Source organism: Streptopelia decaocto, assembly GCF_964273445.1.
Source record: "Streptopelia decaocto genome assembly, chromosome: 7".
Lineage (NCBI taxonomy): Eukaryota > Metazoa > Chordata > Aves > Columbiformes > Columbidae > Streptopelia > Streptopelia decaocto.
Window position 1 is genome coordinate 59,634,120 of NC_138661.1, and position 25,842 is coordinate 59,659,961.

At 37.6% G+C, this 25,842-nt stretch overlaps 1 protein-coding gene across 6 annotated transcripts in view; it reads right to left on the bottom strand.

The window, feature by feature from the left end:
* The window catches only part of PPFIBP2 (PPFIA binding protein 2), a 108,887-nt gene that overhangs the window by 12,491 nt on the left and 70,554 nt on the right, over positions 1-25,842 (bottom strand). For 5 of the 6 annotated variants that reach the window (XM_082059577.1, XM_082059575.1, XM_082059576.1 and 2 more), the window contains 13 exons: positions 23,859-23,990; positions 18,564-18,746; positions 16,501-16,593; positions 13,920-14,028; positions 10,650-10,711; positions 8,735-8,810; positions 6,937-6,996; positions 5,194-5,291; positions 4,930-4,994; positions 4,601-4,669; positions 4,120-4,180; positions 2,221-2,262; positions 118-262 (listed from right to left, as the gene is read on the bottom strand). In XM_082059577.1, coding sequence (XP_081915703.1) covers positions 118-262; positions 2,221-2,262; positions 4,120-4,180; positions 4,601-4,669; positions 4,930-4,994; positions 5,194-5,291; positions 6,937-6,996; positions 8,735-8,810; positions 10,650-10,711; positions 13,920-14,028; positions 16,501-16,593; positions 18,564-18,746; positions 23,859-23,990 — 1,195 coding nt within the window. The remainder of the gene's footprint in view (positions 1-117; positions 263-2,220; positions 2,263-4,119; positions 4,181-4,600; positions 4,670-4,929; positions 4,995-5,193; positions 5,292-6,936; positions 6,997-8,734; positions 8,811-10,649; positions 10,712-13,919; positions 14,029-16,500; positions 16,594-18,563; positions 18,747-23,858; positions 23,991-25,842) is intronic. The other variant, XM_082059578.1, reaches the window with a different exon arrangement.

Consider the following 25,842-nt stretch of genomic DNA (forward strand, 5'->3'; position numbering starts at 1 on the left):
AACTGAATCATGTGAACATGATAGTCGATTATTCTGGCACAGCAGATGATGCACTGTGTCACATCCCAATCCTTCAGACCTTTCCACAGGACCCTCTCGGGAGGCTGGGATACCTACTGAGGCCCTGGATGCCGTTGTCCTCCTGGTCGGTTGTGCTGCACCCATCCGGCAAATTACATGTTCCCTGCTCTCCGTTCTGCAAGGGTCGAGGCAGCTTTCCTGGCAAGGTTTGGTACTTGCTGCCTTTCACAACTGGCTTACTCTGTTTTTTTTAGAGAGGGAGGAAAAAAGGGAAAGGAAAAAAACCCAATCACTCATAGCATTTGCAATCCAGTACACAATATTTTAAGAGTTGAAAAAAAAAGTATCTGAAGTTTGTCATTCAAAACACCACCACTCCCTCCATGTTCCTTCTTACGGATAATTCAATTTCAATCCAGTAGTCAGATGACAAAATTTTCTAGCTAAGACAGAACCCTCTTTTCTCATATGCCACTTCCACTTCAGCCAGACTATACATTACATTACAATATATATTGAGTATTACATGGTCTTCTCATAAGAATATTTCTAGCTGTCTCTGTAGGACTCTGGCACTGTATAATAATTTGGTCCTTCCAAGGTCAACTTTGATAGTGCCAGAAATGCATTTAGTTACTTCTCATTCTTTGCGCTCTCAATTTTTCCCCCTGTATCTCACCAGACTGTCTGTGTTTCTGCCTCACAATTGTATCCAGCTGGAATTTAAGCCAAAAGTATTTGTAGAACTCAAATTGGGTCAAATATATTTGCCCACCACTGTTAACATCAGTAAAAGAATCAACAATGAAGTCAGGCTACAGAAATTTCACTTTTCTAAGAATTAACATCTCTTTGTATAGGTAACATTACAAATGTGAGGTTTTAAAAACTATAGCTAAATATACAGTTGCCCAATATATAGCTAAATATAAAATTGTCAATTCTGTTATAGTACCTAAGCATAAGGTTTACTTTTGAGACATACTGGGGAAAAAAAAGCATAGACTGACATGTATTCTAGGGCAAATCTGAACAGCTGCTGACTCTAATTTTTGTCCATGTGAAGCTGCCATACTCTCCTGCGTGTCTGCCCACAGGGATGGGACATGTACACAGCGTCACTGGCATCAGTCAGATTACTTATGCTGGAAGGACCTTCCTCCAGCAACAGAGCTCACAAGAGCTGGTCCTCAGAGTCTCAGTGCATTGTATTGAAAGGGAACTGGTGTGGAGGGTTTGCTAGAACTAGAATATCTCTTGATTTTCCTTGCATTTAGTTCTTCAGTGATCAGTTAACTTGGGGACATTGCTTTTTGTACAAGGGTAGATTAGAACTTGCATATAAATCAGATCATTTTGAGCCTAAGAAGATACTTTTCCAGCCAAAGCACGTGTTTCACAGAGACACTTGACTACAGTTTCGGAAATGGCACGTTGAGACTTCTTCAATACTGAATCTAAATGAACAGATGAAGGAGCCATCACTGGACAAAAATATATATCCCACAACTGTCAAACCTGAAGGAATATAGAGGCTTTTCCAGAGAAGCAATGAACCTGCAACTCCAATTGACATTAGTGGGAGTGGTGTATGTTCAGTGTGTATTTTGGAATAAGCTCATATCAGTAGATGTTTCAGTATCAGAAAGGAAGTTATGTAGGAAAACATTGTACCAAAAATATACAAAACATTTAGTATACAGAATCATATAGTATGCTCCTATTTAGTAAGCCCATTCCAACAAAATTGTTTTAAAACAAATAAAACATTGTCTGTGACAGAATGATACATGAAATATTTAATGAGATAACCACTGGTTCATCTATTCTTATTTCAAGGCCTAAAGGGATCTTTGTAATACTATAACTGCAGTCCAGATTCCTCAATTCCTGCTACTGTTTTGGCAACTGTGGGAGCTCATCCTGACTTGCACCAAAAATCAGATGAGTAGAGAAATTGCTTATTACATTAGCACTGTATTTTCTGAAACTGATAGACTTCAGCTTCTAACCTCACACAAAAGCATTTAGATAAAAAAAAGATTCCCATCTCAAAGCCTTTCCCCTCTTCTCAGAGTTTGTCAGTACTTGAACTATGCAAACATTTTAAAAAGGAAATGAATATAAAATTAAAACACAGCCATACCATCACAGCACATCACAACAGAGAAATGTTAAGAGAGTTCACAGTTAATATACCTCTTGTTCTACAACAGGCCGTACTGGTTTTCCGTCTACATACTACAGAGTTGCAGGGAGGGTAATTTCAAAGTTTTATGGAAAAAAGCAACAGACAAATGTTAGTATTAACATACATACACAGAACATCAATTGTTGTCTTATTACTATAGTGATGCTACTTAGTGCATTGACAATATATTACAAGGTCTGTTATCTCTTCGTTTCAATAAAATACTTAATACTAAACTAATACTAAACGTGTTTGTTCAAACCACTCTACAAAATTTGGGCCCTGTTTAGGCTCTGTTGTGATCAAAGGAATCGTTCTATTTTCAGGTGTCTGAGTGGTCCCTTAGGCTGACTTAAAGCAAGGAATATAACAGTTGTTTAACAGTTCAAACAATATGAACATGACTGACAGAAAAAGAACATACACAACACTGTATGTATCCAGCTGCAACCATAAAGACTTGTGATAGAAATTGTGCAATAAAAATACCAGCACGGCTAGGTCAGAGACACCAATGCATTTCATCACTGTCATCATTATTGTTATTGCTGGGCATAATTGGAATGTGAGTTTTGTGCAAAGCAGAACAGCTCCAATAAACCGTGCTGCTAGCACAGGTTCTCTTGGCCTCAAAGACAATGTCTTGTCGTGCTGAGTCAGCAAAACAGTTTTCTTGGTCTTAGTTTTGGTTGTAACTAATTCACATTTAACTACTCACTCGCACACATAGGGAGGTCTCATTTATTTCACTAAGCAGCCTCAGGCCTAGATTAGGGCATACAATTTGAATGTCTTCCTACAATTCTCTCATATCCTTGGGTAGTTTCTTGTTCCTCTGTGGACTCTGGTTTAACAGGTAGAACAGATTTACAGCCTAAATGTGTAGGTACAGCCTTGTCACCTCATATCATAGAAACAAATTAAGTTTTTGAATGTAAGACAGGAAGAGAATTTAGAAGTTACGAAAAGAAAACAGACCTTCATAAAGTCCACGTGGAATGAAATGTTAGTTCTGAACTGATTTGTCACGTGTATGACCACAATCAAATTAAGTGCAACACAAATTTCAAACATTCTATTTGGTCACTGACATCTTCAGAGATTTAAGAAAAAATTAAGAAAATTTGAAGAAGTGGAACAATCATATTACTAATATTATAAATGGCATTATGGTGTGGGTAATCTAAAATTAAGCCTAATTTGAGTATAGAAAATGTCAATAACAGTCTCACAAAGCATAATTACAAGTGCAGAACAATTTCAGTTTATATATTGACACAACAAGACTCTGGACCATAAGGTAATAAGATTTTGTAAATTGGAAAGTCTTTATTCTGGAATGGAGTTAAGCCTTTGAATTAATAACAGTGCTCTGGCTGTTTAACTAAGGCAGCATGATTACCATCTTCAAGAACGTCACTTATATCAGAAGTATAAGTTAGGGAGTGATACTCATTTTTAGATGCAAACGCTCTGATGTGAAAATACCCAGTCTCAGTATGTTATTACATTGAGGATTTGCTGTCTTAACATTTTTAGCAGTTTGGAAGTCAAAGTTCTTTTTAAAACATCTATAAAAAAAATAATACTGCAGTTCAATAATGACTCTTCATTAACACTATTTGTGATATATATATTTTTTTAATATTTTTCTTCTTTTTCAGCTGAAAAGCTGAATTTGAGGATATGTACATATGGATGTGCCACCTAGTTGGTTTATTCTAAACTTTGCAATGGGGTGAAAAAAAGAACCTGAACTGTTTCATCGTTAGGGCTTTTTTCCTCCACATCCACTGTTAGTGGTGGTGAAGGTTACTATATGTGAAACAAAAAGAATATTTATACCTGACCTTTATCTTTTAGTCATTATATTAAACACCAAAAATTGTGATTACAAATGAACTAACCTTTTCCAGGGATTCACTCTGCAAGTCTTCTAAACTACTTGACTTTTTTTTCTGTGGAGCTCTTAGAATAATGGCAGGCAAAAAAACAACAGTTAATACAACATAGTATGTTTGCATATGCCACAACTGCATCATATGACAGCCGTATATATCACATAATGTCTAATTCAGAATTAGGAGATTCTTTTGAGATATTATTTTGGCCTAAAATTGCAATAGCTGAAGTCAGGAACAGCAACAAGACATCCCTTGATCAACAATGAAAATGTAACAAGGTTCAATGTACAGTTTTAAACCTTATATCTACAGGTGACATTTTAGAAGCTCTCAACATGCAAAAGTAGAGAGTAATAACTATCTGTGGATAGTGTGCAACATGAAGGGCTTTTAAAAATATTTTTTTTAAATGGAAAAGAAACAGAATTATTTTTTAAAATCTGGCATTATGTTTTATATTTCAATTAAAGTTACTCATTCTTACCTATTTGTGATTTCCAAAGATTCTTCTTGTGGAGAAGTTAAATTAGTTGAAGATACTGGACTGCTTCCACTTTAAATCAGAATAAAAGACACTGGTTTAAGTACTACAATACATATATCTTCTGACATAGAAAAGTGATCATTTCTTCCTGTAATTCAAACCTTATACAACTAAGTATTGTGAGCTCCCACGGCAAACACTGTTTTCACAACTACTCAAAAGTTCTTGCAAAGCCAGGAAGAGCCAAGACAAGATGCCAACAGTTAAACAGATTAAGTAATACAGACTTCCGACAATTGACAGAAACATCAAGAAGCAAAAGGTCTTGCCTGATTTCCATGGCTGTGTGGGGCACTGGAGACAGCATGGCTGGTGACAATTCTCCTGAAGAGGCCTGTGTAAAACATGTAAAGTATAAGAGTTTCAAGCCTGTAGCTCTAGTGCCTGATTTTGCATCTATAGCGCCTATACCAAGAGTTACAAAAATTCAGCGAGGGCCAAGCTCTCATCTACATCAGCTACTACAGAGAAACCAAAACAAACAAATCATATATACAGCAGAACTCACTTCTAAACCATCTTTAACTAAGTACCTCTGTTTTAAATGATTCTCCTTGAGCATTATTCAAAATATTCCACTTCCTTATAGTTGTCTCAAGTTCCTCTTCACTGCCACCAGAGATGGAAGAGCCTGTGAGCATTAAAGGTTAGAATCACAGAATAATAGAAGTAGAAAGGGAGAGAAACAGCCCCAAAGAAATAACATTTAGGATGATATCAGACAGCCTTAATACTTCAGTATATAAATTCCCCTTCAGTCTTCATCTGATGGGTGTAGTTCACCAACCTCTCTGCTCCCACCCCTCCTTTGACTCTAACTTACAAGTGAATGGATTTATACTAGACCAACAACCTCGCCACTTCTAGTTACACGCTGTGCTCTGTTGTGAGTAGCTGAGCTGCTTATGGAGCACTTCTGAACCATCTAATTCATCGTTTGGTGTTCTGAGGCAAGTTCAAGTTGGTACCATTTTCATACTCGCAGTGCATCGCTTTACAGGGATTTACGTGTTTGACGTAATCTGTGTCATAATGCAATGCCCCGTGTTCAAGGATGAACATCCTAAATATACTCCACATTTTTCTGGATCTAAACAAATACTAAAATACTCCAAATTCATTCTTTAGTAGGATTTTTATTTCCAAATTGTCCAAGCTAAATCAGGGTCTGAATATTTAGTGCTCAGCAAACTTCCAGAGTATTTTGGATGAAATTTTTTTTTCTGAAGATCTCTTATGCACAGGGTTGCATATAGGATGTGGAACAGCTCCTAGGCCATGGTCAAGAAATTTAGATTGACCTTTAAGCACATTAGTAATTCCTTATTTACGTGATAGAGGTGCAACAGCTCCAAGCAGTGAAGAAAAACCACCAAGTCTTATGGTTTAGCTTTGGCACTATTAGAAGAGAGATCACTTGAAGACTCATGAGACATGGGCTTGGTTATCAGGCTGCTCAGCTCCCAAGGCTGCCAACAAACCTGATACTGAGGATCTGAAGTGAACCATATGCTGTGGTTCCCAATACACAGCCCTGCAGTTGCACAGATCAGTAACACCGAAAGAGCTGCCCATAGTCAAGTTCAGGATAGCGCCTCTATGTTTCACTCAACTGTAGGTGGCTGTTCAAGCAGCTGCCCTATTTTAATCCAAAACAGATGTTTTTTTTAAATGTATGTGCTGCCTATGGTGAAGAGTCAGTTGCCTTTTGTCAACAGGATTTGTAGCTTGCCTTAGCACAAGTCAGAAATGCTTACAATATATTGTGCTTCTGTCAAGTAATTATTTGAAACAGTGATCAGAGACAGACTATTTCAGCCCATGGATTCTACCAAGTTTTCAAGCAGGGATTACACTTCAAAGGAAACCTTTAAAACACACTCCTAGAAATTAAAGAAATAACCAGGGAGCTATTTCTTGGCAACCTAAACATGAGACACACCTAACATAACAATCTCATTTGGGCAGTGATAATATTGTAGCCATCACAGATGCACCTCACTGTGGGCAAGCTCTGTATATACTCTAGTTCCTACGCAGATTTTGGGGTTGGTTTTTGTTTTCTTATGCTGAGCCTCACTGTTTGTTTATTTACACTGTATTTAACATCTCTCCTAGCACACAGCAACACTATCGTACTCCCTGCAGTACCAGTTCAACCGGGGAGTTAACGTCAATACGCATCCAAAAGCTACAATCACACCTTTGGATTTCCTTGCAGAACACTTTCAAGTGAGAGACTTTTTTTTTAAAGGAACATTCAGAAAGAGAATTACCTGTCTCTTGTTCACTATTCTTGTGTGTTAAATACAAGTTTCCATTCTGCCGTACAAGACCTGAAAATATTGTGTTTGTTAATGTTATGATCTATGTTGAAGAAAACTCTCAGAAGGTCAAGTTTCCCATAGTAAATTTACTACTGAAAACTAAGATGGCAACGTAAAACGAGATACTCCTAAAACCCACTCCAGTCACTGCAGCATAATTGATAAATGGGACAAAGATTCTTCCCCAGATTTTGAAAGCTAAATACATAATATTGTATGCACCAAAGCAACCATCGGTTTTCCATTGTTTCCTCTAAACCAGAACTTGCCTGTTCAGCTGTTAGGACTTTTTTTAGTTGGATGGAAAAGCAACAGGAATTATTATATTCATAGCAACTCCTTTTAGCAAAGAAGAAAAAAAGTCCTCCTAACAGTATCAAATTGCACCTGAGATCAGCTTCGTTATGAATGCCGTATAAAAACATATGATAAATGGAAAACCTTATGTCATTAACACTAGCTGGCTGGCAGCTGAACATTACTGCTGTTCATGAATTGAACTGTGATGTAGGAAATCTGAACATAGGATGGATTTAATTAATTAACGTTCATCATCTGCTAAGGTCTCCGGATATCATTTTACACTATAAAAAGTGGTTACTCATAACATAATGGTCACAGGAAATGCCATACAAACTTAATACCTATCTGTATGCTTAATTCTTCTCCTAAAGATGAATTAATTTAAATAAAACTTAATATCATTTTAATTTTGAATAATAGATTCTTCAGAGGGATATAATGCAATTTAATAAGAATACTGTGAACTCATACCTTTAGTTAATTTGAATGAACTTTCCCAACTGCCCCCATGTTGATAAATTTTGTCTGCATGAGTGTCCCGCTATTTGCTCTCTCCTTTTCACCCTTTTTGCTGTAATTCCTTTTGCTCTGGTTTCTACAACCCATGTACAACAAAGAGGATGGCAACCAGCAGCAGTGCAGATGGAAGCATGAAGCTCTGGCCAGGAAGGGCATACATCGTAGGCCTGCACTGTGGGAGACTTGCAGGAGTCCCAGCCGTGAGGACAGGACCATGTGAAGTTGCTAATAAAACCATAGCCCCAGCTGCCCCCCGGCCATCGCTCTGTGGCTGTAGGGATTCTGCAACCAACACACCTGCCCCACTGCAGGACACAGCAAAGTGTTTTCAGGAAGCAGCCTCTGGCACCAGATTGCTTGGCATGTAAGGAGGTAACTGCAGAACTTCAGACAGTGCACACAGCTGTGCAGCCAGAGCTGTATCGCATCAGTCATCCTTCATTATCAATCAGAATCCTTAACGACACCATCTCAACATATAGCACCAAAATAAGGCTTGCTCCTTGCTCATGCACACAAGGAGGGATTTACTGTTAACTGATGTAAAACAAATTTTAGGTTATGACTTACGGAGTCAAGCATAAGACTCAGTCACAGAAGGCTTGCTGAATAGTAACACTGTGACTACATCTCCAGACAGAATTGACCCTATTTATTTGTATTGCCTACAGCATAGGAAACAAAAAGGAAATCTCCACAAGCTACAGGAAATAACACACAAGCCTTGTCAAGACATACTGTGGTTCTTTCTGTATCTGAAAGAGGGTATACTTAATCTGATAGCACTCCAGCATGATACAAATATATGCATAATGAAATATATATTACTTATATACATATATTTAAAAGGACAACAAGCAGCAGTTGTAGCACATGCAGTTTTTAAAAGACTTTATATCAGGAAATTATTCACAAGACATTTTACCGTGAGCTGCAATCATGATCTCTTTGACCCTCCTGTACTGGCTTAGCAGTAGTGTTAACTCCTCTATTCGACGGTCCTGTGAAAAGCATTAAATAATATTTTAAATCCTACAATTTTAACCTGCAGAAACACTGTATTGCACAATAATTTCTGTGATTTTGGCCTGGTCATTTTCCAGAAAGCAGGAACAGGTCCTACTCGTATGCCTTGTAAAGAACATTTCTTGTCTTTAATTTGCCATTGTACATAGTATCTGCTGGACAGCGTGAAATTATGGGTATAGAGAAACAAGAGGAGTTTGACATGACTAGTTAATTAGTTATTTACAGAAGCATAATGTGGAAATCTGCTTTCACTTCTAAGAGTGAAGGGAATATGATGAGTTGAACCTCAGTTGCCTCAAGTGGGCAGTGTTTGTTTTTTTGCTAGTGTCATACCTGTAATCATACATTAAATAATGTTTATGTTTTGTATAGTCTAGTCAAGATCTCTAATCCTCTTCTGTATGGTACCTTCTTGCATTCTCGCGTCTATGCTTAGTCCAGTTTTGGACACACCTGTTTGAACTGAGGCAGCCAAACCTGTAGCGTACCCAAGAAATGAGGTCTCATGAATGTCTGATGCATTATCCCACTCTGCTCTCTCTTACACCCAACGCTTTCCTTTTATGTATGGAAAGCATTTTGATTCATGCATTCAGGCAGCGGACTTGCCTTTTGTACAGATGCAACACAGCAATGGGTAGTAACTGTAGTGGATTGGATCTGTCATTTCTCTCTACATACAATATTGTGTCCCTGATTACAATGCATTCTTGCTGTCAGTCACTAAGTGTACGATCTGGCAATCCGCACTCTTAGTTTGTCCTGTTTCTTTGACCCCAATTCAAACTAACAAAACAAACAAACCAACCCCAGAAAATACAAACCCCTCTCTCCCTGTGAGTATAACCAAATATTAGGACATTAGCAACAATATTTTGTGTTTTGTGTTCCCCTCAAATGCAAAAATCTTACACAGACTTAGAAGAACTTTGGCAAGAGATAATGCCACATCTTTTATTTTCCAGATGTAAGTTTTGGCTTTTTGAGTTTTTAAGAACTAAAGGTTGTTATGAGTCACATAAATGTTCTCCAGAATTAACATTGCCCTGTCCAGATTCCCCACATACTAAAGGAAGTTTTTAGGGACGTATATTATTGTCTGTTTGATCCTACATGAGCGTTTAACCATAAAGATAAATCCAGTGACCTGGTTTATTACCTTAAATCAAGAATTACAATTTCCTCAGTAATTAATCCCTGTCATCCCCCCACCTCCCCTCCAAAAAATAAGGAACCAAGACTGAGCCCTTAACCCTGCGCTTGAATTGTCCAATCAACAGGCAAACAGCACACAGGTGATAAGAGACAAAACTCATATTTACCATTTAAAAGGGTGTGATTTCACTCCTCCTCCCCTTCTTAGTACTTTTTTTTTTTAGTCCTTGTCTCTTTAAATCCTGGTCTCTTTCTCCCAAAGTTTGTGTCTAATTCAAAGGTCACTTTGACTTTATTTTAATATCATAATCTAAACTGGGGATATCAATGCACTTCAGATTAGGTTGGAGGATGAAGAACTGCCAGAGATTACCAAACCTTAGTGATCTTTTCAACAGCACAAACCAGGAGATTCTGCTCATTACAGCCTCGGCTTTCTACTCCACTCTGGAATCTAATGAGCCTCCCATGTTTTGCAGCCAGGTTAGCAAGGGCAGCCACACTTTCCATTTAAAAACCAACCTTCTGTCACAATCTCATGGGATAATCCAAAAACCAGAGCAACACCACACTTAAAGAAAGGTTATTCAGATAATTTCAGAGATTCAGACCCATAATTTCATTCTTGCTATGTAGAGCCAAGATTATTTTCTCACCTTTTCTTCATTTGCAGCCAATAGCGACTCCATTCCTATCTTCAACCGTTGAACTTCTTGATCTAGAAATGTTTTAAAGATATTACAAGAAAAATATACTTGCTATATTTAGTGTAAACAATATATGTTTTGTGTTACTCTCCCTATATTCCTATGAGTAACCGAAAGTGGCATTGCAAATGCACTATTAAACTACATTTAAATTAGAGCTTTTAAAAAGCTGAAATATTAAAAGCACCACACAACACAAATGTGCTGGTTTTGCTTATAAAAGGATACATAATATTATTTTATACTCTAAAAGTCGAGTAATAAAAAAGGGAGGCATTGAAACTTATTTTGCAAAATATGAAAATGCATTTTCTGTTCTACATTGAAGGAAATAATTTTAAGTATGATAAAAAAATTAGTTATATTCCATCTGGGAAAAACATTCGCCGCTTATGAGAAGTAGTTCAAGGACATTCACGAAGCTTGAAAATGAAAAATAACAAAACCTAATTTGGATTTTTTTTTTTCTTAAAGCATTTCAGTATGGGTAACTGGGTTAAAATCTACATCAAGAGCTAATGCAGAACTCCCTCACGCACAATTTAGTGTTACAAGATAGAGGTTATTCAGCAATGTTATAGCCAAAACCAATTAAAACACACTCTGAAAATTTATAAGGTGGTTGATCATGTCATCATAGCTTTGCTGAACCCAATCTTTCATTTCTTCTGTACACACTATTCCTAGCAAGTCCTTCAGTAATAGCTCACACCAAATAAAGTCTAGATGATGGAGACAGAACCTGAAATAGTTTATCTTGTAACTGCCACTCAAGGAATTCATGCTTTGACATTAAAACAGACCCACTTGTTTCACAAAAGACTATGAAAACCAGATGTGGCGGGCATGAAGTGAGAGAGAAGACAGAAAATCAACGCTGCTAAAGCGCATCTTTAAAAAACTGTTCTACAACAAAATGTTGAACATAAAATGTCTTATCTACGCTATTGGCAAAAACTAGAATTAGTTTTGAAAAATACATGCTTTGTAATTATTAAGTTTTAAAACATGTAAAAGAACTTTGCAAACATTTCTCTCACCAAAGAAAACAGTAAGAGAAGACATGCACAGACACAGCCAAATCAAGAATTAAACCAGCAGGCAGGGGGCAAGCAAGTGAAGGATTTTTAAAGAGCCCGTAAAAATCACAGTCCTACTAATTTCTCTTTATAAATTTTAGACTTCAAAAAGAACTGGTGTCAAGGTATTTTTAAGCACATTAAAGCAAACTTTATACCAACTTCAATATGGGAACATTTTTATTTAGACTGCTTTTTTTAAATTTAGTGCATTGATTGAAAAAAAAAGCCCAAATCCTTCCCCACCAAGGAAGAAGGTTTTCCATTAAAGCCATCATTCCAGACAGTATATGTGGTGTATGTATATGTACAAATAAAATGAGGTAAAGGTTAAGTTTTGGCTTCGTTAACCTTGACAATGGCCCTTTGAAGTCCACCTATCTGATTTGTGAACGTCTGATTTTTTGTTTTCTGAAGTGAAATCTTACTGAACAGGGCAAGTAGCTGTCTCCTTGCTGCAAGCAATGAAAGCAATGCCTCATGTATTTTACAATTAGACAGCCAAATCTAAACAAACATGGAATTATTGCTGCAGAATGCATTTATGATTCGTGTGAAAGGAACAGTGAGATAAAGCCAAAAGTGAATTGGGAGGCTTACGTTTTTCTTTTAGCCTTCTCCTATAAACTTCCTCTACGAAGGTAAATGGTGAGGGTCAAATAAAGTATGTAGAAAAAGCACATATTAGATAAATTTTGCAATTAATTAGAATAGGCATTCTAGTGTACAAGTACATTGATATTATTTTTCAACTTTATTTGAGAAGACCACCTAAAAGTCTGATAAATCTGTATTTTTTTTGCAGAAGAATTATTACTGTGGCATACTGTTTCCATTCAAATACAGTCTAAGTGGTTTCCTTAAATGTAGCCTAAGGAATCTGTACAGGGTTTGATTCTTCTCCCACTGGAATCAAGGAGAGTTTCACTCATCTTCAGCCTGAACAGGAACAGACACACTACTAGAAGTTGAAAGATGCTGAGCTTTTGATTTATTGCCATACCACTTCCTTTCCCTTGAAATATCATACCTTATTTGGGAATATCATAGAAAATATGAAATTCTATTAGTAAAAGAGTTCCTCTACAAAACACTGCTGTTAGAAAAACTAATTTTCTAGTTAGACATGCAGTTGTCCACATGCACAAGCTCTACAGCTGAGTGAAATCAGCACCAAGTATATATGTTAAGTCACTTCTTTGGAATAAACCACAGTCAAAATACAGAGTCTTCTAGAGAAGACACATCTGCATTAATTCCTGTAAGAAGATGCTTGGTAAGCACCAAGCACCTGTAAACGTCACATCTCAACAAGGGCACTCTTTGGAAGCGTTAGTTAACACCCACAAAAGAAGTTAGTGCAGCTAAGCTGATGCACTGTGGCAAACTACACACAAATATTCCTGCATGGTATTATGGAAGAAAAAGATCACCAGTACCCTACTGCTCACAGCCCAGCCATTGAGGGAAGCTCCAGGCACTCAATATTTCAGAGAACTGGGACATGAGTGGTTGAGACCAAAGGCTGAACAAATTGGGGTTTTTTGCCATTGACCTGTACCAACACTGCAGATTTAAGACAGAAACCTGCAATAGCATAAAATCATCGAACAGCCGAGGCTGGAAGGGACCTTGAAAGACCTCTGGTCCAACCTTTCATAGGAGAGGGAGCCTAAATGAGATCTATTCCCAAAGAAAAGAAAGATGTGAATCAACGACTATCTTTTAGAATGTTTGGACATTAAACCACGATGCTTTGCTGCTACTGTGACAGGGTTTTATTCTTAAAAAATTGAAGCTGTAAAGATTTTGTAAAGAAATTTTGAAGGTATTCACAAAAAATATATTCCCACTGAACTACAATGACTCTTTCAAATTATAAATAAAATTTCAGTAGAAAAAGTTTCAGTGCTCTTAGGATACTTATTGTAATTTGTGCTGCCTCTGAATGGAGAATTTCACACATTAAAGGCCTCTACCAGAAGACAAAATAAATTTGCACCATTTTTCCTCCCAAAATAAATTCTGTAAGTCGATTCTTGCATCTCCTTGTATTGCTTTGAAATACTGAGGCAAGCTGTTACCAAAGTGAAGTTAAAGCAGCATTTGGGATTTTTAATTTTAATTCCTCTCCTCTTACCTCTTTCTGCCACTTCACTGTGTGATGAGGTCCTAGACAGCTGACACTGTAAGCGTTCTATTTCTGCATCTTTGAGAGCTAATTCCTCTTGAAGCTGGGCTATCTCAGCCTGAAAGAGAGTACAACAAATTCACAATAACATAGTCACCGATTCTCTGTCATTCCTTCCCATCAACCAGAGACTTCCAAGCATAGCACTTTACTTTGACTGATGTGCTGCTCCCAATTCATAAACACCGATTTCATGAAACCAGTTTCATAAACACTATAACAACCTTACATGTTTCATGGTGCTATTATCCTGTTCCTTATACAAAAGCTCATTTTTTCCAATGCAATTATCTCTTGGAGAAGAGACACTTAACAGAAAGGTAACATTTTTCAGGGATTCATGTAGGTAAATAAACTTTGGAAAGCTCTCAATGCTACAATACTGGTCACATAATAATGACTATCATAGGGCAATTCTGGAGTTTTGCATTAAGACCACTAAAAGATAACAAAGCATTTTTTAAAAATATTTTTTTAATCCTAATCATTACTTATAAGTGAGAAACCATTAAGCTGAGCCCTCAGGGGCATGACAAAACTATTCTCCCTCACATCGGATAGTGCCGCAAATAGGCTAGAAGCAAAGCATGGCTTGGAAAACCTTCACATACTTGCAACAAAATATCGGGGGTTCATTTACAGTTCCTGCAGCTTGTGCTGCTGCCAGATTGGGACAGATCATCACACAGAAAAGACCTCAACAATTCCGTGATTGTCCAGCTTGAGATACAGTGACTTTCATCTCTTTTCTGTATTTGTGAGAAAAACTGTCACCAGCATACTTTACTAAGTCAGTAGTTTTATTAACATTTTCTTCAGCAGCCTTAAAGCCTTTGTGTATCAATATTCTGCATTTCCCCCAGCAAAAGTATACCAAACCTTCTTGCAGCTAAAGAAAACAAACAAAAAGATCAGTAATGTGACTAGTTTCTCAAAATACTAAAATAAAGCAGGAAAAAATGCAAAACACTGAACAACATTATCCAAACAGGGGAAAACATGGACTAATGTACTCTAAGACACAAACTTATTTTCACCAGGAATGATGCAGCTGGATGGCAGCAGCAGATCACACTCTGCCTGCAATTCCATATGGAATAGAAGAATCTGCTTTGTTGCATCTCTGAAGGGCTTCTAGACTCCCCAGTGACTAATATGCTTTTTATATCCAGCCATGGAAATATTCCAATTTCTCATCCAAGAAGCTGGAACAACAGGAAGACAAAAGCTACAGACCTCTTTATACCCGATTTGGATTTGCCTCCCCTGGTCTATTTGATCTCATAGCTCTTTTAAATGCCCTCTTTTCCTTTCATGTCTCATTCCTGTCATCTCTACAATTATTTTTCTTCTTCTTCTCTCTTTCCCTGTACTTTTCTTCCTTTCTAGTCCTGAACCTTCTCTCATGCAATGGTTTTTACAATTCTTCGTTCTTATTTTCATTCTGCTCGTACACTTTCCATAATCATTATCTGTCTTGGCAGCTGGCCACACTCTGCTTGAGCAAATATTTTCCCAAAGACTGTTTGTTTCCACCATGTCAGAGAAAACATTTTCATGGATATAAGAGCTATTATCTTAATGGGAAAAAAGACATGATAGCAACATTTCAAAATTCATCTAATTCTCAAAATAAAGAAATGCTAACACAAATAATAGCTGTCATTCCTGGATCGAGCTACCAAGTATTAAAAAGAAAACCCAGTTTAATAATTTGAAATGTTTTTCCAATATCCAGCTATGACTCAAAAAAAAAAGTCAGTCAATTTATATGAACAGGGATTATAGCACTATACAAAGAGAAGGAGATGTTATTGCAGCTCAAAAGTGTCCCTCAACAGGGGAAAATAATAAAGCGCTTTTTAATCTAGTGGAAAAAGACTAAGAATTCAAACTAGAAATAAAATGCAACTGTTTAACAATGAGAACATTCAACTACAAAAATAAATTCCTGAGGAAAATGATGAAAAGTTTCAAAAGTTGAGTTTCTCCAGATTACAATCCAACAGCTTTCCAGGATTTAAGGTCAACAGAAGGGTAAGGCAGCTATGCACTTTCACATAGACACAGTCAAAGCAGATGATCTAATGGTGTATTTTGGGCTTAATGTCTATTAAAATAAATTCCATAGTAAGTGAACACCCAACCAATTTTGCATGTCTCAGTCTGGAAAGCATATTCCACAGGGGCTTGTCACCATTACACAAATAAAAGACAGAAGACCTTCAAAGAGACCTTGCCTCAGAACAGGGCTTTTGTAAGTCAAAATAGCCCTTTTTTAAAAGAAAAATAATTACAAAAAAGGTAGGAGACTGGAAACAGTGGGGAGGGAGCCATAGGAACAAAAAAGAAGCTACAAAAACTTCAACCATCTTTGGAATAAGTATTTTGGTTTAAAGAAGACTCGGCTTTAAAGTAGGCCCTGACACAACCCAATTGTAAGAAAGGTAAATATTGATGAGAAGTGGAGCATTGCTCTTTCCAGCTGAAGTAAGTCTTGTCATTAGGAAATGCCAAGAGTTCTGCTTACTTTGGTTGCTTTTAATTTCCATTCGTATTGATTTCTTTCATTTTCCAGTTCTTCCACTTTAATTTTGAGATGTCTAAGTTCCTGTAGCAAACCCTGCAAAGGAAGAATAACAGCTGAAAGTAAGGTTACTGTGGTAGATTTTAATTTTCCATAGTCCTCAATTAAAGTTCATGCATGAACCATATAGTGAGGAACACGGAACCAACACATTAAAAACTGTGACCTGGTGTAAGAAGACAAAAACTATTTCTAATTGAGAGATAAGGAAAACGTTCTCAAACTCTCCACCCGAAATTACAAGCAAATTTTTAGTGATGTTAAGGAAGAGAGCTGAGCCTGGTGAAATCATGTGTGTCTCAGGGAGAATGAGCCCAAACTGCCACAACTGCAGTCTCATATAACAGTAACTATTGGGTTTTTTGGGGGGAGTTGGGTTTTTTTTAATCATTGTTTTGTTTGGGGTTTTTTGGTTTGGTTTGGTTTTCAGCCTCCTCAGAAAGTAGAAACATGCACTGCTAAAAGATTATTAACTTTCATTAAAGTGACAGTCCGAAACAAACGTTTAAGCTGCTTACCAAGAAAAATAACACTCGGACTAAATAGTATCTAGGCAAGTTACAGGTGTTTAATACTGCATACATTCAGTCCAATGTGATTACAAATACGCTACTTTGAGCACTAATGTTTGGCACTTTGCAAACTGAGATGCTGCAGCCAGCCAGGGCTCCAACATTCTCCATCTGTTCCTCTGACAACGTTGTCTCTTAAACGTCCCTTCTCCCTTTCCTTGATAGAACTGTATCTTATTGTTCATTCTGAAGGACAATACTATTACATCCTTGATGGAGCTCTGATGAGACCAAGTGTCTTCAAATGAACTGAGAAGAGGAAACATTTGGAAGCGTAACTCAATTTCGGAATCCTGTACACTACAAGCAACCATACTAATATCTTGGATTAAATTAATGTTGATTTTGGATGACTCCCATAGTTGATTTTCAGATTATTTTTCCAAAATGCAACTTGTGCTGTAGTCTAACAGTTCAATAATTAGTTCTGGACAGAGGCAAGCTGAGAAACAAAAGCAGGATTGTCAAAATAAGCATCATACCCAGAGGAGTTATTTCTGTAAAATAAACCTATGAGAAAAAACACTGAAAAACTCCCTCACAATATAAACAGGTGATTTATAAGAGGAATTCTGGGGATCCAAGATTTAACCAAAGAGACATGGCAACTAAAGCAAACTAACTAAAAAGCAAATATTAAAAAGGATTTTTTAAGGCATATCAGTATCATTCCACCCTCAGCAAATTTAAGCAGTTTGTGCAACATAGCTTTTGTTTTGACACGTGACATAGCTTTGATCAATTACAACTAGGATCTGTAATGTTAATTCAAAAATGCTTTTCTGGCAACTGCTAATGTCAGAGAATAAAAACAAATGTGTTGCATTTGCTGTTTTAAAGGTACAAGCAGATTATTTTTATTATGGCTTTTTTCATTCACTTTATCATTCTAACAGAATACATTTCAGATACCTGAAGCTGTATTTTACACTTGTGTTAAGCTTTTCAGATATTCAGGGATTAATCTGTGATCAGAGGACTGGTAGGGGTGCACCATCATGCACAGCTAGGGTGGCACTGTGAGGAAGATTAGCAAGCTACCAAACCATGCCAGCATGCTCAATATCACACAGACCAATCTCAACTAAGGGAAAAAAACCCCAAAGTAAGAAAACCAACCAAACAAAACAACCACACCACACCAGCAGTGCAGCCCTACAAGTAAAATTAAAACCATAAAAAACCCCTAAAAGAGGTGACTGAGTCTTACAGATATCTGTGCTTTTGTAGACAGACGTCAACGGCGACCAAATTGGTCTCAATAAGCAGGGGTGGGGTGTCTGTTTTGTTTTGTTTTTCATTTTTATGACCACCTCACTCTTTGCTAATGAAAGCCACAAAGATTAATGCCAATAGTTCACAACATAGCTCTGGTTAGTGGAATTTAGGAGAAGAGGCAATACACAGGCGTCTGCTAAGCTGTACTGCTCGTACATCACACCGAGAACAGTTCTTCTGGCTGAGAGTCTCTACCACTGATCTTGAACTTGACTGAGGACCATTAGGTGTCAAGTCTGGTTTCCTATCTTGAGACTTTCTTTCTTGGATTCTACTATTAATTTCCAGCTGCAGTCTACACATCTGCTCCTGTAGCTCACTGATCAGGTTCACTACTGACTGAAAACATGGGAAGAAAAGAAAACAAACAAACAAAAAGACACGTGAGAAAGAAAATGGCACAAAGAAGATATTTCTGTAGTTGCAGCCCAAAGAAATACATGAAGCACATGAAAAGCAAACTAAACAAAACCCAGGTTATGTGTTTCACTTCTGATAAAGTATATGTAAACAGGTATAAATCTGGAATGCTGCAGAAGGCTACAGTTTGAATAGAACAGAATCTATATTCCAGACTAATTCATGATTCTGATTCTAATGTGAAGATCAGAATTTGGGCCCTCATTTTTGGAAACGTACACAGTCACATGAAGTCAGATATGAGGAAAAATTGGAACATATTGTAATATGCTGGCTCAGAGGCACACTTCTGCTGAAACGGGACTTGTTACATTCATTTACACCTCCAGATCATCCACTAGGAAGAAACTGCCAAGTGCTCAGTTGGGGCCATAACTGACTCTTTCACAATTTATACACAGAATTTACTAGTAAAATAATTGGTTCCAGGTCTAGCATGGGTCAGAAGAATGACTCCATTACCCAGCTTGTCAGCTGGGCAGCGTCTTGACATGGAGAAATAGTTAAGCGATATACATAGGAGAAATCAAGGGATATCACAGAAGAACAAATAATGACTTTAAAGTGCATTGATGTGCTGGCCAGCTTTTTGGTTTTGTATTTATCAGTGACACACATACACACAAAATCCAGCTGTAGAAAGCAGACCAAAGGCAAGTCTTAAAATTTATCTAACATTTCACTTGAATTCCTTAACTCAGTAGCAAATAGCTCTGGGTATTTTTTCAGGTATTACAAGTTTGGAGGGCCTTTCTCTTAATTGTCATGTACATTAACAATATGTTTTCATGTACATTAACAATTTGTTTTATTCCTCAAGTGGAATAAATTTGATGAGATTAATCCATCTCCCATAAGAGTATAAGAGTCTTTAGTGGATAGAAGAACATAATTTTTTTGTTGTTGTTTTCTTCATTACAATGCACAACAGTGCTCCTCTAACCACAACTCCCTGGCTGGAGACTTATATGAATAAATATATGTGTGTGTTTGTATATATATATATGTATATATGTATACGTATAAATAATTTCCAAGCTAGGGAACAGCTACTGCCTCACTGAGGTTGGAATCAGCAGGACACACATCCATCTCTTGCTTTCTTTGGCACCATGGTTTTAATCTCCGCTCGTCTTTGACAGAGAACACTGTTAACCCATTCAAGGTTCTAGAGAACCACTGCTCAAACAAGATGCACAAACTGACAGCTGCTCCAGCTGTGGCAACGTGGGAGAGTTCAGAAACCCTTCTGCTGCCACCTTGTAATTCTCTTCTGGTTTGCCTTACATAAAAAACAGGAATAGGAAACACTCTGTGTCCACGCAGGCTTCCCTCAGGGCTAACTCAGGAGTACCGAAATGGCAGAAATTCTTATTCCAGTGAAAGATAAGAGGTTGATGGTGGAGAAACAGATGAACTCCAGCTGCACAACTGCCTGACAGTTGTTTATAGTTTCAAGGCAGAAAAGGCTTCTCGTATTCGAGATTCTTTCACAGCATGAAAACTTACTAACACAAACATACCTGAATCAAATTCAACATACAGTGAGACAACACACCAACCTCCCCAGTGGGAGTCAGTGGCTCACTGACTCCAGTTTCTTTGAAATGACAAGTAACTATGCACTAGGTACTTAATTCAGAGGTGTCCACACAAGAGCCACAAAACACTTCTCAACAGCTTGTAGCAAACTTCAGATCCTCAGTATGCAAAAGCAAAACCCACAAAACTTGTCCCATGCTAGGAAAGAAAAAGTAGGGGAGGAAAAGGACTGTTAAGCAAGTTGAAATGAACAATTAATCCTGCAGTCTCGTGGTAGTGACAGGTGTTTCTTTTGCCTGTGTTCAGGTAAAACAGGCATCTGGGCTGCCATTAATCACTCAACAACGCTGCTCTGTCATACATTGCTACACCAAGAAAACACATTTCCAAAATTTCTAAGGTTTCTCTGATAGGAGGAAAGCTACACACACTCCCTCAGGTGGGATTTCAGAAACCAACCTTTACTGCATCGTTGTGGCGAAAGTAGATTATTCCAAATAAAAAAGGAATTAAAATGAGAAAGCCAAGAGAGAGACTGTCCATCTACAAGCAACTATTCTCCTGGCCCCTGTGTTATATGTATAAATAAATGGCACTTTAAATTTAGCATGTGCTTTTGAAGAGCCAGAGACAAGTGGCATCCAGTGTGAAACTAATACCTTAGAGAGGAGGTGAGAGATGCTTGATAAACTCTTTGCTGCTAAGTAAAACCAAAACTAAACCACAGCTGCACAAGATAAAGTGAACTGAATCTGACATATTAAAACTTGCTCATATTTAGAAGGATATCTTAATTTGCTTTGTTTCCTCCAAACTCAAGCAGAGAAATAATTCTACAGATAAATTCTATATGACTGGAAACAGCTGCTGTGATATAAGCTGACACAAAATTAGAGTACAGAGCAAATACGTTTTAGCTGAATTATTCTGCAATGTCGCATTTAATTTTAAACATTTTAGAGCCTGTTATTATATTTAGAAATGGCAGGGTCAGCTATGAAGTATAATTAACAGGCTGTTTAAAATGGTTTAACTACTGGATGCCTCTGTAACAAATGCACTAGGGTGAAAACTGAGGACTATTATTTCTGATAGTAGGAAATATATCAGATCACTGTTCTGCTCTCCTCTGTCAATCCTAAACTCAGTCTTGAAAACAGCAATTGGCCAGCTACAGTCTCTGTTCTAGTTCTGTCACCCACAGCTTTGTTCCACTTATGTAAAAGTAATAATTGAAATTTTGAGGCATTACATATATACTGTAAGAGCAAGCTGTAGTAGCCATGACACTGAGAGATACAATTACAGCAAGATTAATGTCATTCAGTCACTGTCAGCTTGGAGAACTGTCTCACTTGAAGCAATTAGGTTACCACAACACAACTGTGTATGTATGAACAAGAACAAACTAATGGTAAACTCTGCACGTACATAAGGTCTTTCACTAGAAAGATCTAGTTGGGCAGTGCAGGCAAGGAGTTCAGGAAGATGCGCAAAGATATTACCAAATTTAAGTAGCAGTTGTTGTCTAATAGTATAAAGAAAATATATTAATAAATTTCATTCTGATGTTTGAAATTGTGCTTGTATTGAAAATTAGTAAAATTTATGGTAAAAGGAGTTGAACTAGGGTTAAAACATAGTATTAAAGTAAGCATCCAGTTTGACTGAAAACAAGCCCTATTTATCTTGACAAATTGGATTAAGGCTTATTCAGGACAATCTGAAATAATTTTGGAAAATGGCTCAATGAGCAAATCAACAATGCTGCTTATTTCCCACAGTTTTACCTAAAACATCCATTTTCCCTGCTTCGTATACACAGGTTTGTGACTTTCAACAGGCCAGAAATCTAATCACATCTTGGGGTAGTTAATAATTCAGGGCACACTTAACTCGATGATGCTCGACTTTTCCATCAGATTAGAGTCCTTTTCCATCTCAGCAGGAATGTTTCCTATGACTTAACAATACAACAAAGGCTTCCAGGCCAGTAAAACTCAACTTTTCCATCCAAGGGGGCCACACACCTTGTTGCAGCAGCAGCAGAGTTTCGCAGGTCATAGCCTCACCCTCATCACAGGCCCAGACCTATGGGGTGCTTAGAAGTCCTGTTAATGCAAATACACTCAAAAACTTTGCTGCTTTCCCAGAGTCAGGCTGACTCTGCATGTCCTATGAGAATTTAAGCAGCCTGGTCCCAGTATTTGACAGCATGTAATGAATGGGAGGTGCTGAAGGCCCCTCAGGAAGGTGGCTGCCATCTGCACAGACCTGTTTAGATTTTCAGGTGGTATGAGAGTGAGTGCTTAGGCTTTCTGTAGACAAGACACTGACAATTGTGGGGGAAAGAGCATCAGAAGGTCACAGCTGGTAAAAACAGCAGCTGGTGCCTCTCTGGCTTGCAACCTCTGCCAGAAATTGCACTCTTCAAGCTATCTTTTAATCTCTAAAGAAAACTTCAGAGGATAAATAAGTCAGAAAAAACAAACAAACACACCCCAAACATATGTCAGTGCAGGTAAATTACTTATGCATAGATATCAAATATTCCACTAGCAACATTATGGAGGGCAAACAGTTTTCTAACACTGCCTGGATTTCAAATTCTCCTAGATCAATGTGGAAAGTGGGGTTTTTTTGGTCAATAACATATAAATCTTGGACCAAGACACAGCCCTAATAATTCTCCGTTGCCAGGTAATCCCTCCTGCTGGTTGGTCCCTGTACAGGACCACTGAGTAAGGCAACACATGGCAATTCGTGTGAATTACTGTCTTCCATAATCACTTCCCTTCCCAGCTCCCACCTGCTGTTCACTACCATGAAATGGATGTTGTTCATGTGATTCCCTGTTTCACACTCTCTTTCTTAACAAGCACAGTAAAAACCAAAGCTGCTTTGATGTCCAGAACTCACCACATCTGAAGGGGACTAAAGATTAGAATTTCCTCCAATGCAAGTAATATCTTTTTCTCTATTTATTATGTAACCACAAGGGGAAAGGCTCAGTTGGGGAAAATGCCCAGCTCCTCACCTTTCCTTCCCAAGTGCTGTGAACACATTAAAATGAGAAAGGGTCTCTATAACCTGCAGCACCCCTGACACTACTGAGTTGCCAGTTTTCTCTGCCACATGAACAAAGAAAGAGAAGAGCTATGGAAGGCCAGTGCAGCTGCTGTGGAAAGGAAAGGGTTAAGTGAACACCAATTGTAACGTAGGCTTCTGGAAGGGACTTTGTGCCTTGATTAAAGCCAAACAGCAACCTTTGAAGTATAATGAGAGAGGGGAAAAGAAACCACATCCCAAAAATGCATAATCATATTCCTCACTGAATTCACAGCACCAGCGATACAGACTGTGCTGTAAGCACAGAAAAGGCTATTGCATGCTGATGATTTCAGCCTAAAGTCCAGGTGTATGACAGCATACCATAGACATATAATGAAAAAAAAAAATAAATAAAACAAGTTAATGAAAGAAACTTACCTCAGCTTTGTTCTGTTTCTCTTCATATTCACTCTGTTCCTTTTCCATACCAACCAGCTTAATCTTCAGGTCTGAAACTTCAGCCATTAGATCTAGTTTCTGAGTCTCCAGTGATGTTCGGCTTAGCAACTCCTGAAACCAAAGCAGAACATTTTCTCCAGTTATTTGTTTGAACACTGACAGAATGCTATGTGATTTACTGGCGGACCCCTACAAAAGTCTCTACCCCAGTGTTTAATGCTTTCAATACAAAAGCAAAATTACTATCTTCTTCAAAATTCACACTAGCTAGTGCTTTACAATGCAACAAAACACCACAGCAAGATATTTAAGTGTTTACTACAAGAAGAAAAACTAAAATCTAAATAATGGAGTGGTCGGCAAATTCATGTGAAAGCGAAGTTCTCTACCTCTTTTCACGGTGTGTACACTTGGAACTGTTTGAACTGTGTGTTTCTCAGGTTCTGCAGCTATTTTCACCTAAGTGATCTCCTGTGTTAATCACTAAACCACTGTGTCTCACTCCCCATCTCAAGAAAATGTGGCAAAGTTAATCCCTGGGTGACACATGAAATCAGAAAACATTACTAAGGCTGAACAAACATAAGCTGCATAATGCCATAGAGACCTTCACGTGACACATTACAAACCGGTTCACTACTTCCTAAAATACTCATCAGACAAAGCTGCATTTTAGTATTACAATGAAACATTTTAGAACTTTTTGCCATGTGTTATTCAAGAGAGTACATATTACAGAATGAGTGCCCTAACCAAAACAGAGTGCCAAAGACAAGAAGCATTTCTTCGGTCATGCAAAAAGTACATGAAAGTTTACACCATGTAGTACTTGTTAACTTTTGAAGCCTACACACCATGGAGAGAACAGCAGTGATTGAACAGTGTATGCCCTAACCGGACTCTAAAAGGCAGTGTCTAAAATGAGTAACAGTGTAAAGGAGGAACAACTGGCCATGACTTTTGCTTGTGTGCACCAAGGTTGTGTTTCAGATTGCAGAGAAAGGCACACTTTGGACAGAGCGATATCACTGTGTTTGGAAAACATTCAATAGTCACACCTTCATTGCATCTTTCAGTTTTCAGAAAGAAAAAAATATTCCAAAATTTAACAGAGTGTATTAGATATATAAAATGCTTCTGATGGCCTCTGTTTTCAAAGAGGAAAACAATCCATTCAGGAGTTTAAGCCTTACTAAAAAAATCAATACGTAAGTTTCCAAGTGCTTAATTAATTTTGGCAAAAGAATGTAGGTTTCTAAATGGTTGCAAAATTTTATGGCAACTCATAACTCACAGTGGTGTTTTGATCGTATGAAACGCACTGAGGAATCACAGCAGATTCTGCTTTGAATTACATAGAAATGACTTAACAGAAGTTATTCTGGATCTATCCTGATGTTATTGAGTGATCAGAAACTGCCCCGTCCATCACCCTTTTCTCAACTCTTCCACAAACTGTATCATATGTTGTAGACTATGGTGTAGAGCCAAGGAAGCCACAAAGTAAATTTTAAAAATTATATAGTTAATGTTTATTTGGAACCCAAATCTGCTTTACATGTAAATTGTTTCAGTCTGGTGGGGAATACTGTCCAAATTTAAAATAGTACTAAACGTGCATCTGCATTGCAACACCAATTATCTAAGCCACCCACTATTCCCAGTGCCATGCCCATTCCTGCTGACATTGACAATTATATTTGTGTATGGATGGGAAAATAAACAGAAATGTAGCCTCTTTCTTTTTTTTCCTGAATGAAGTAAATCAAGCACTAATCAGGAAAAGATAGTGCACTGACTTTTTGTCCTGGTTTTGTTAAAAAACAAGTTTCTCTTTTAGTGAATTTGCCTGTCAGCTAAAGCCTTCATATTAGTTGCATTTTCCTGGAGAACCAGATACATGTTTTGGTAAACATAGCAATGGAATGCGAGGTTATTGATAAGCATAGATGGACATCTCGCG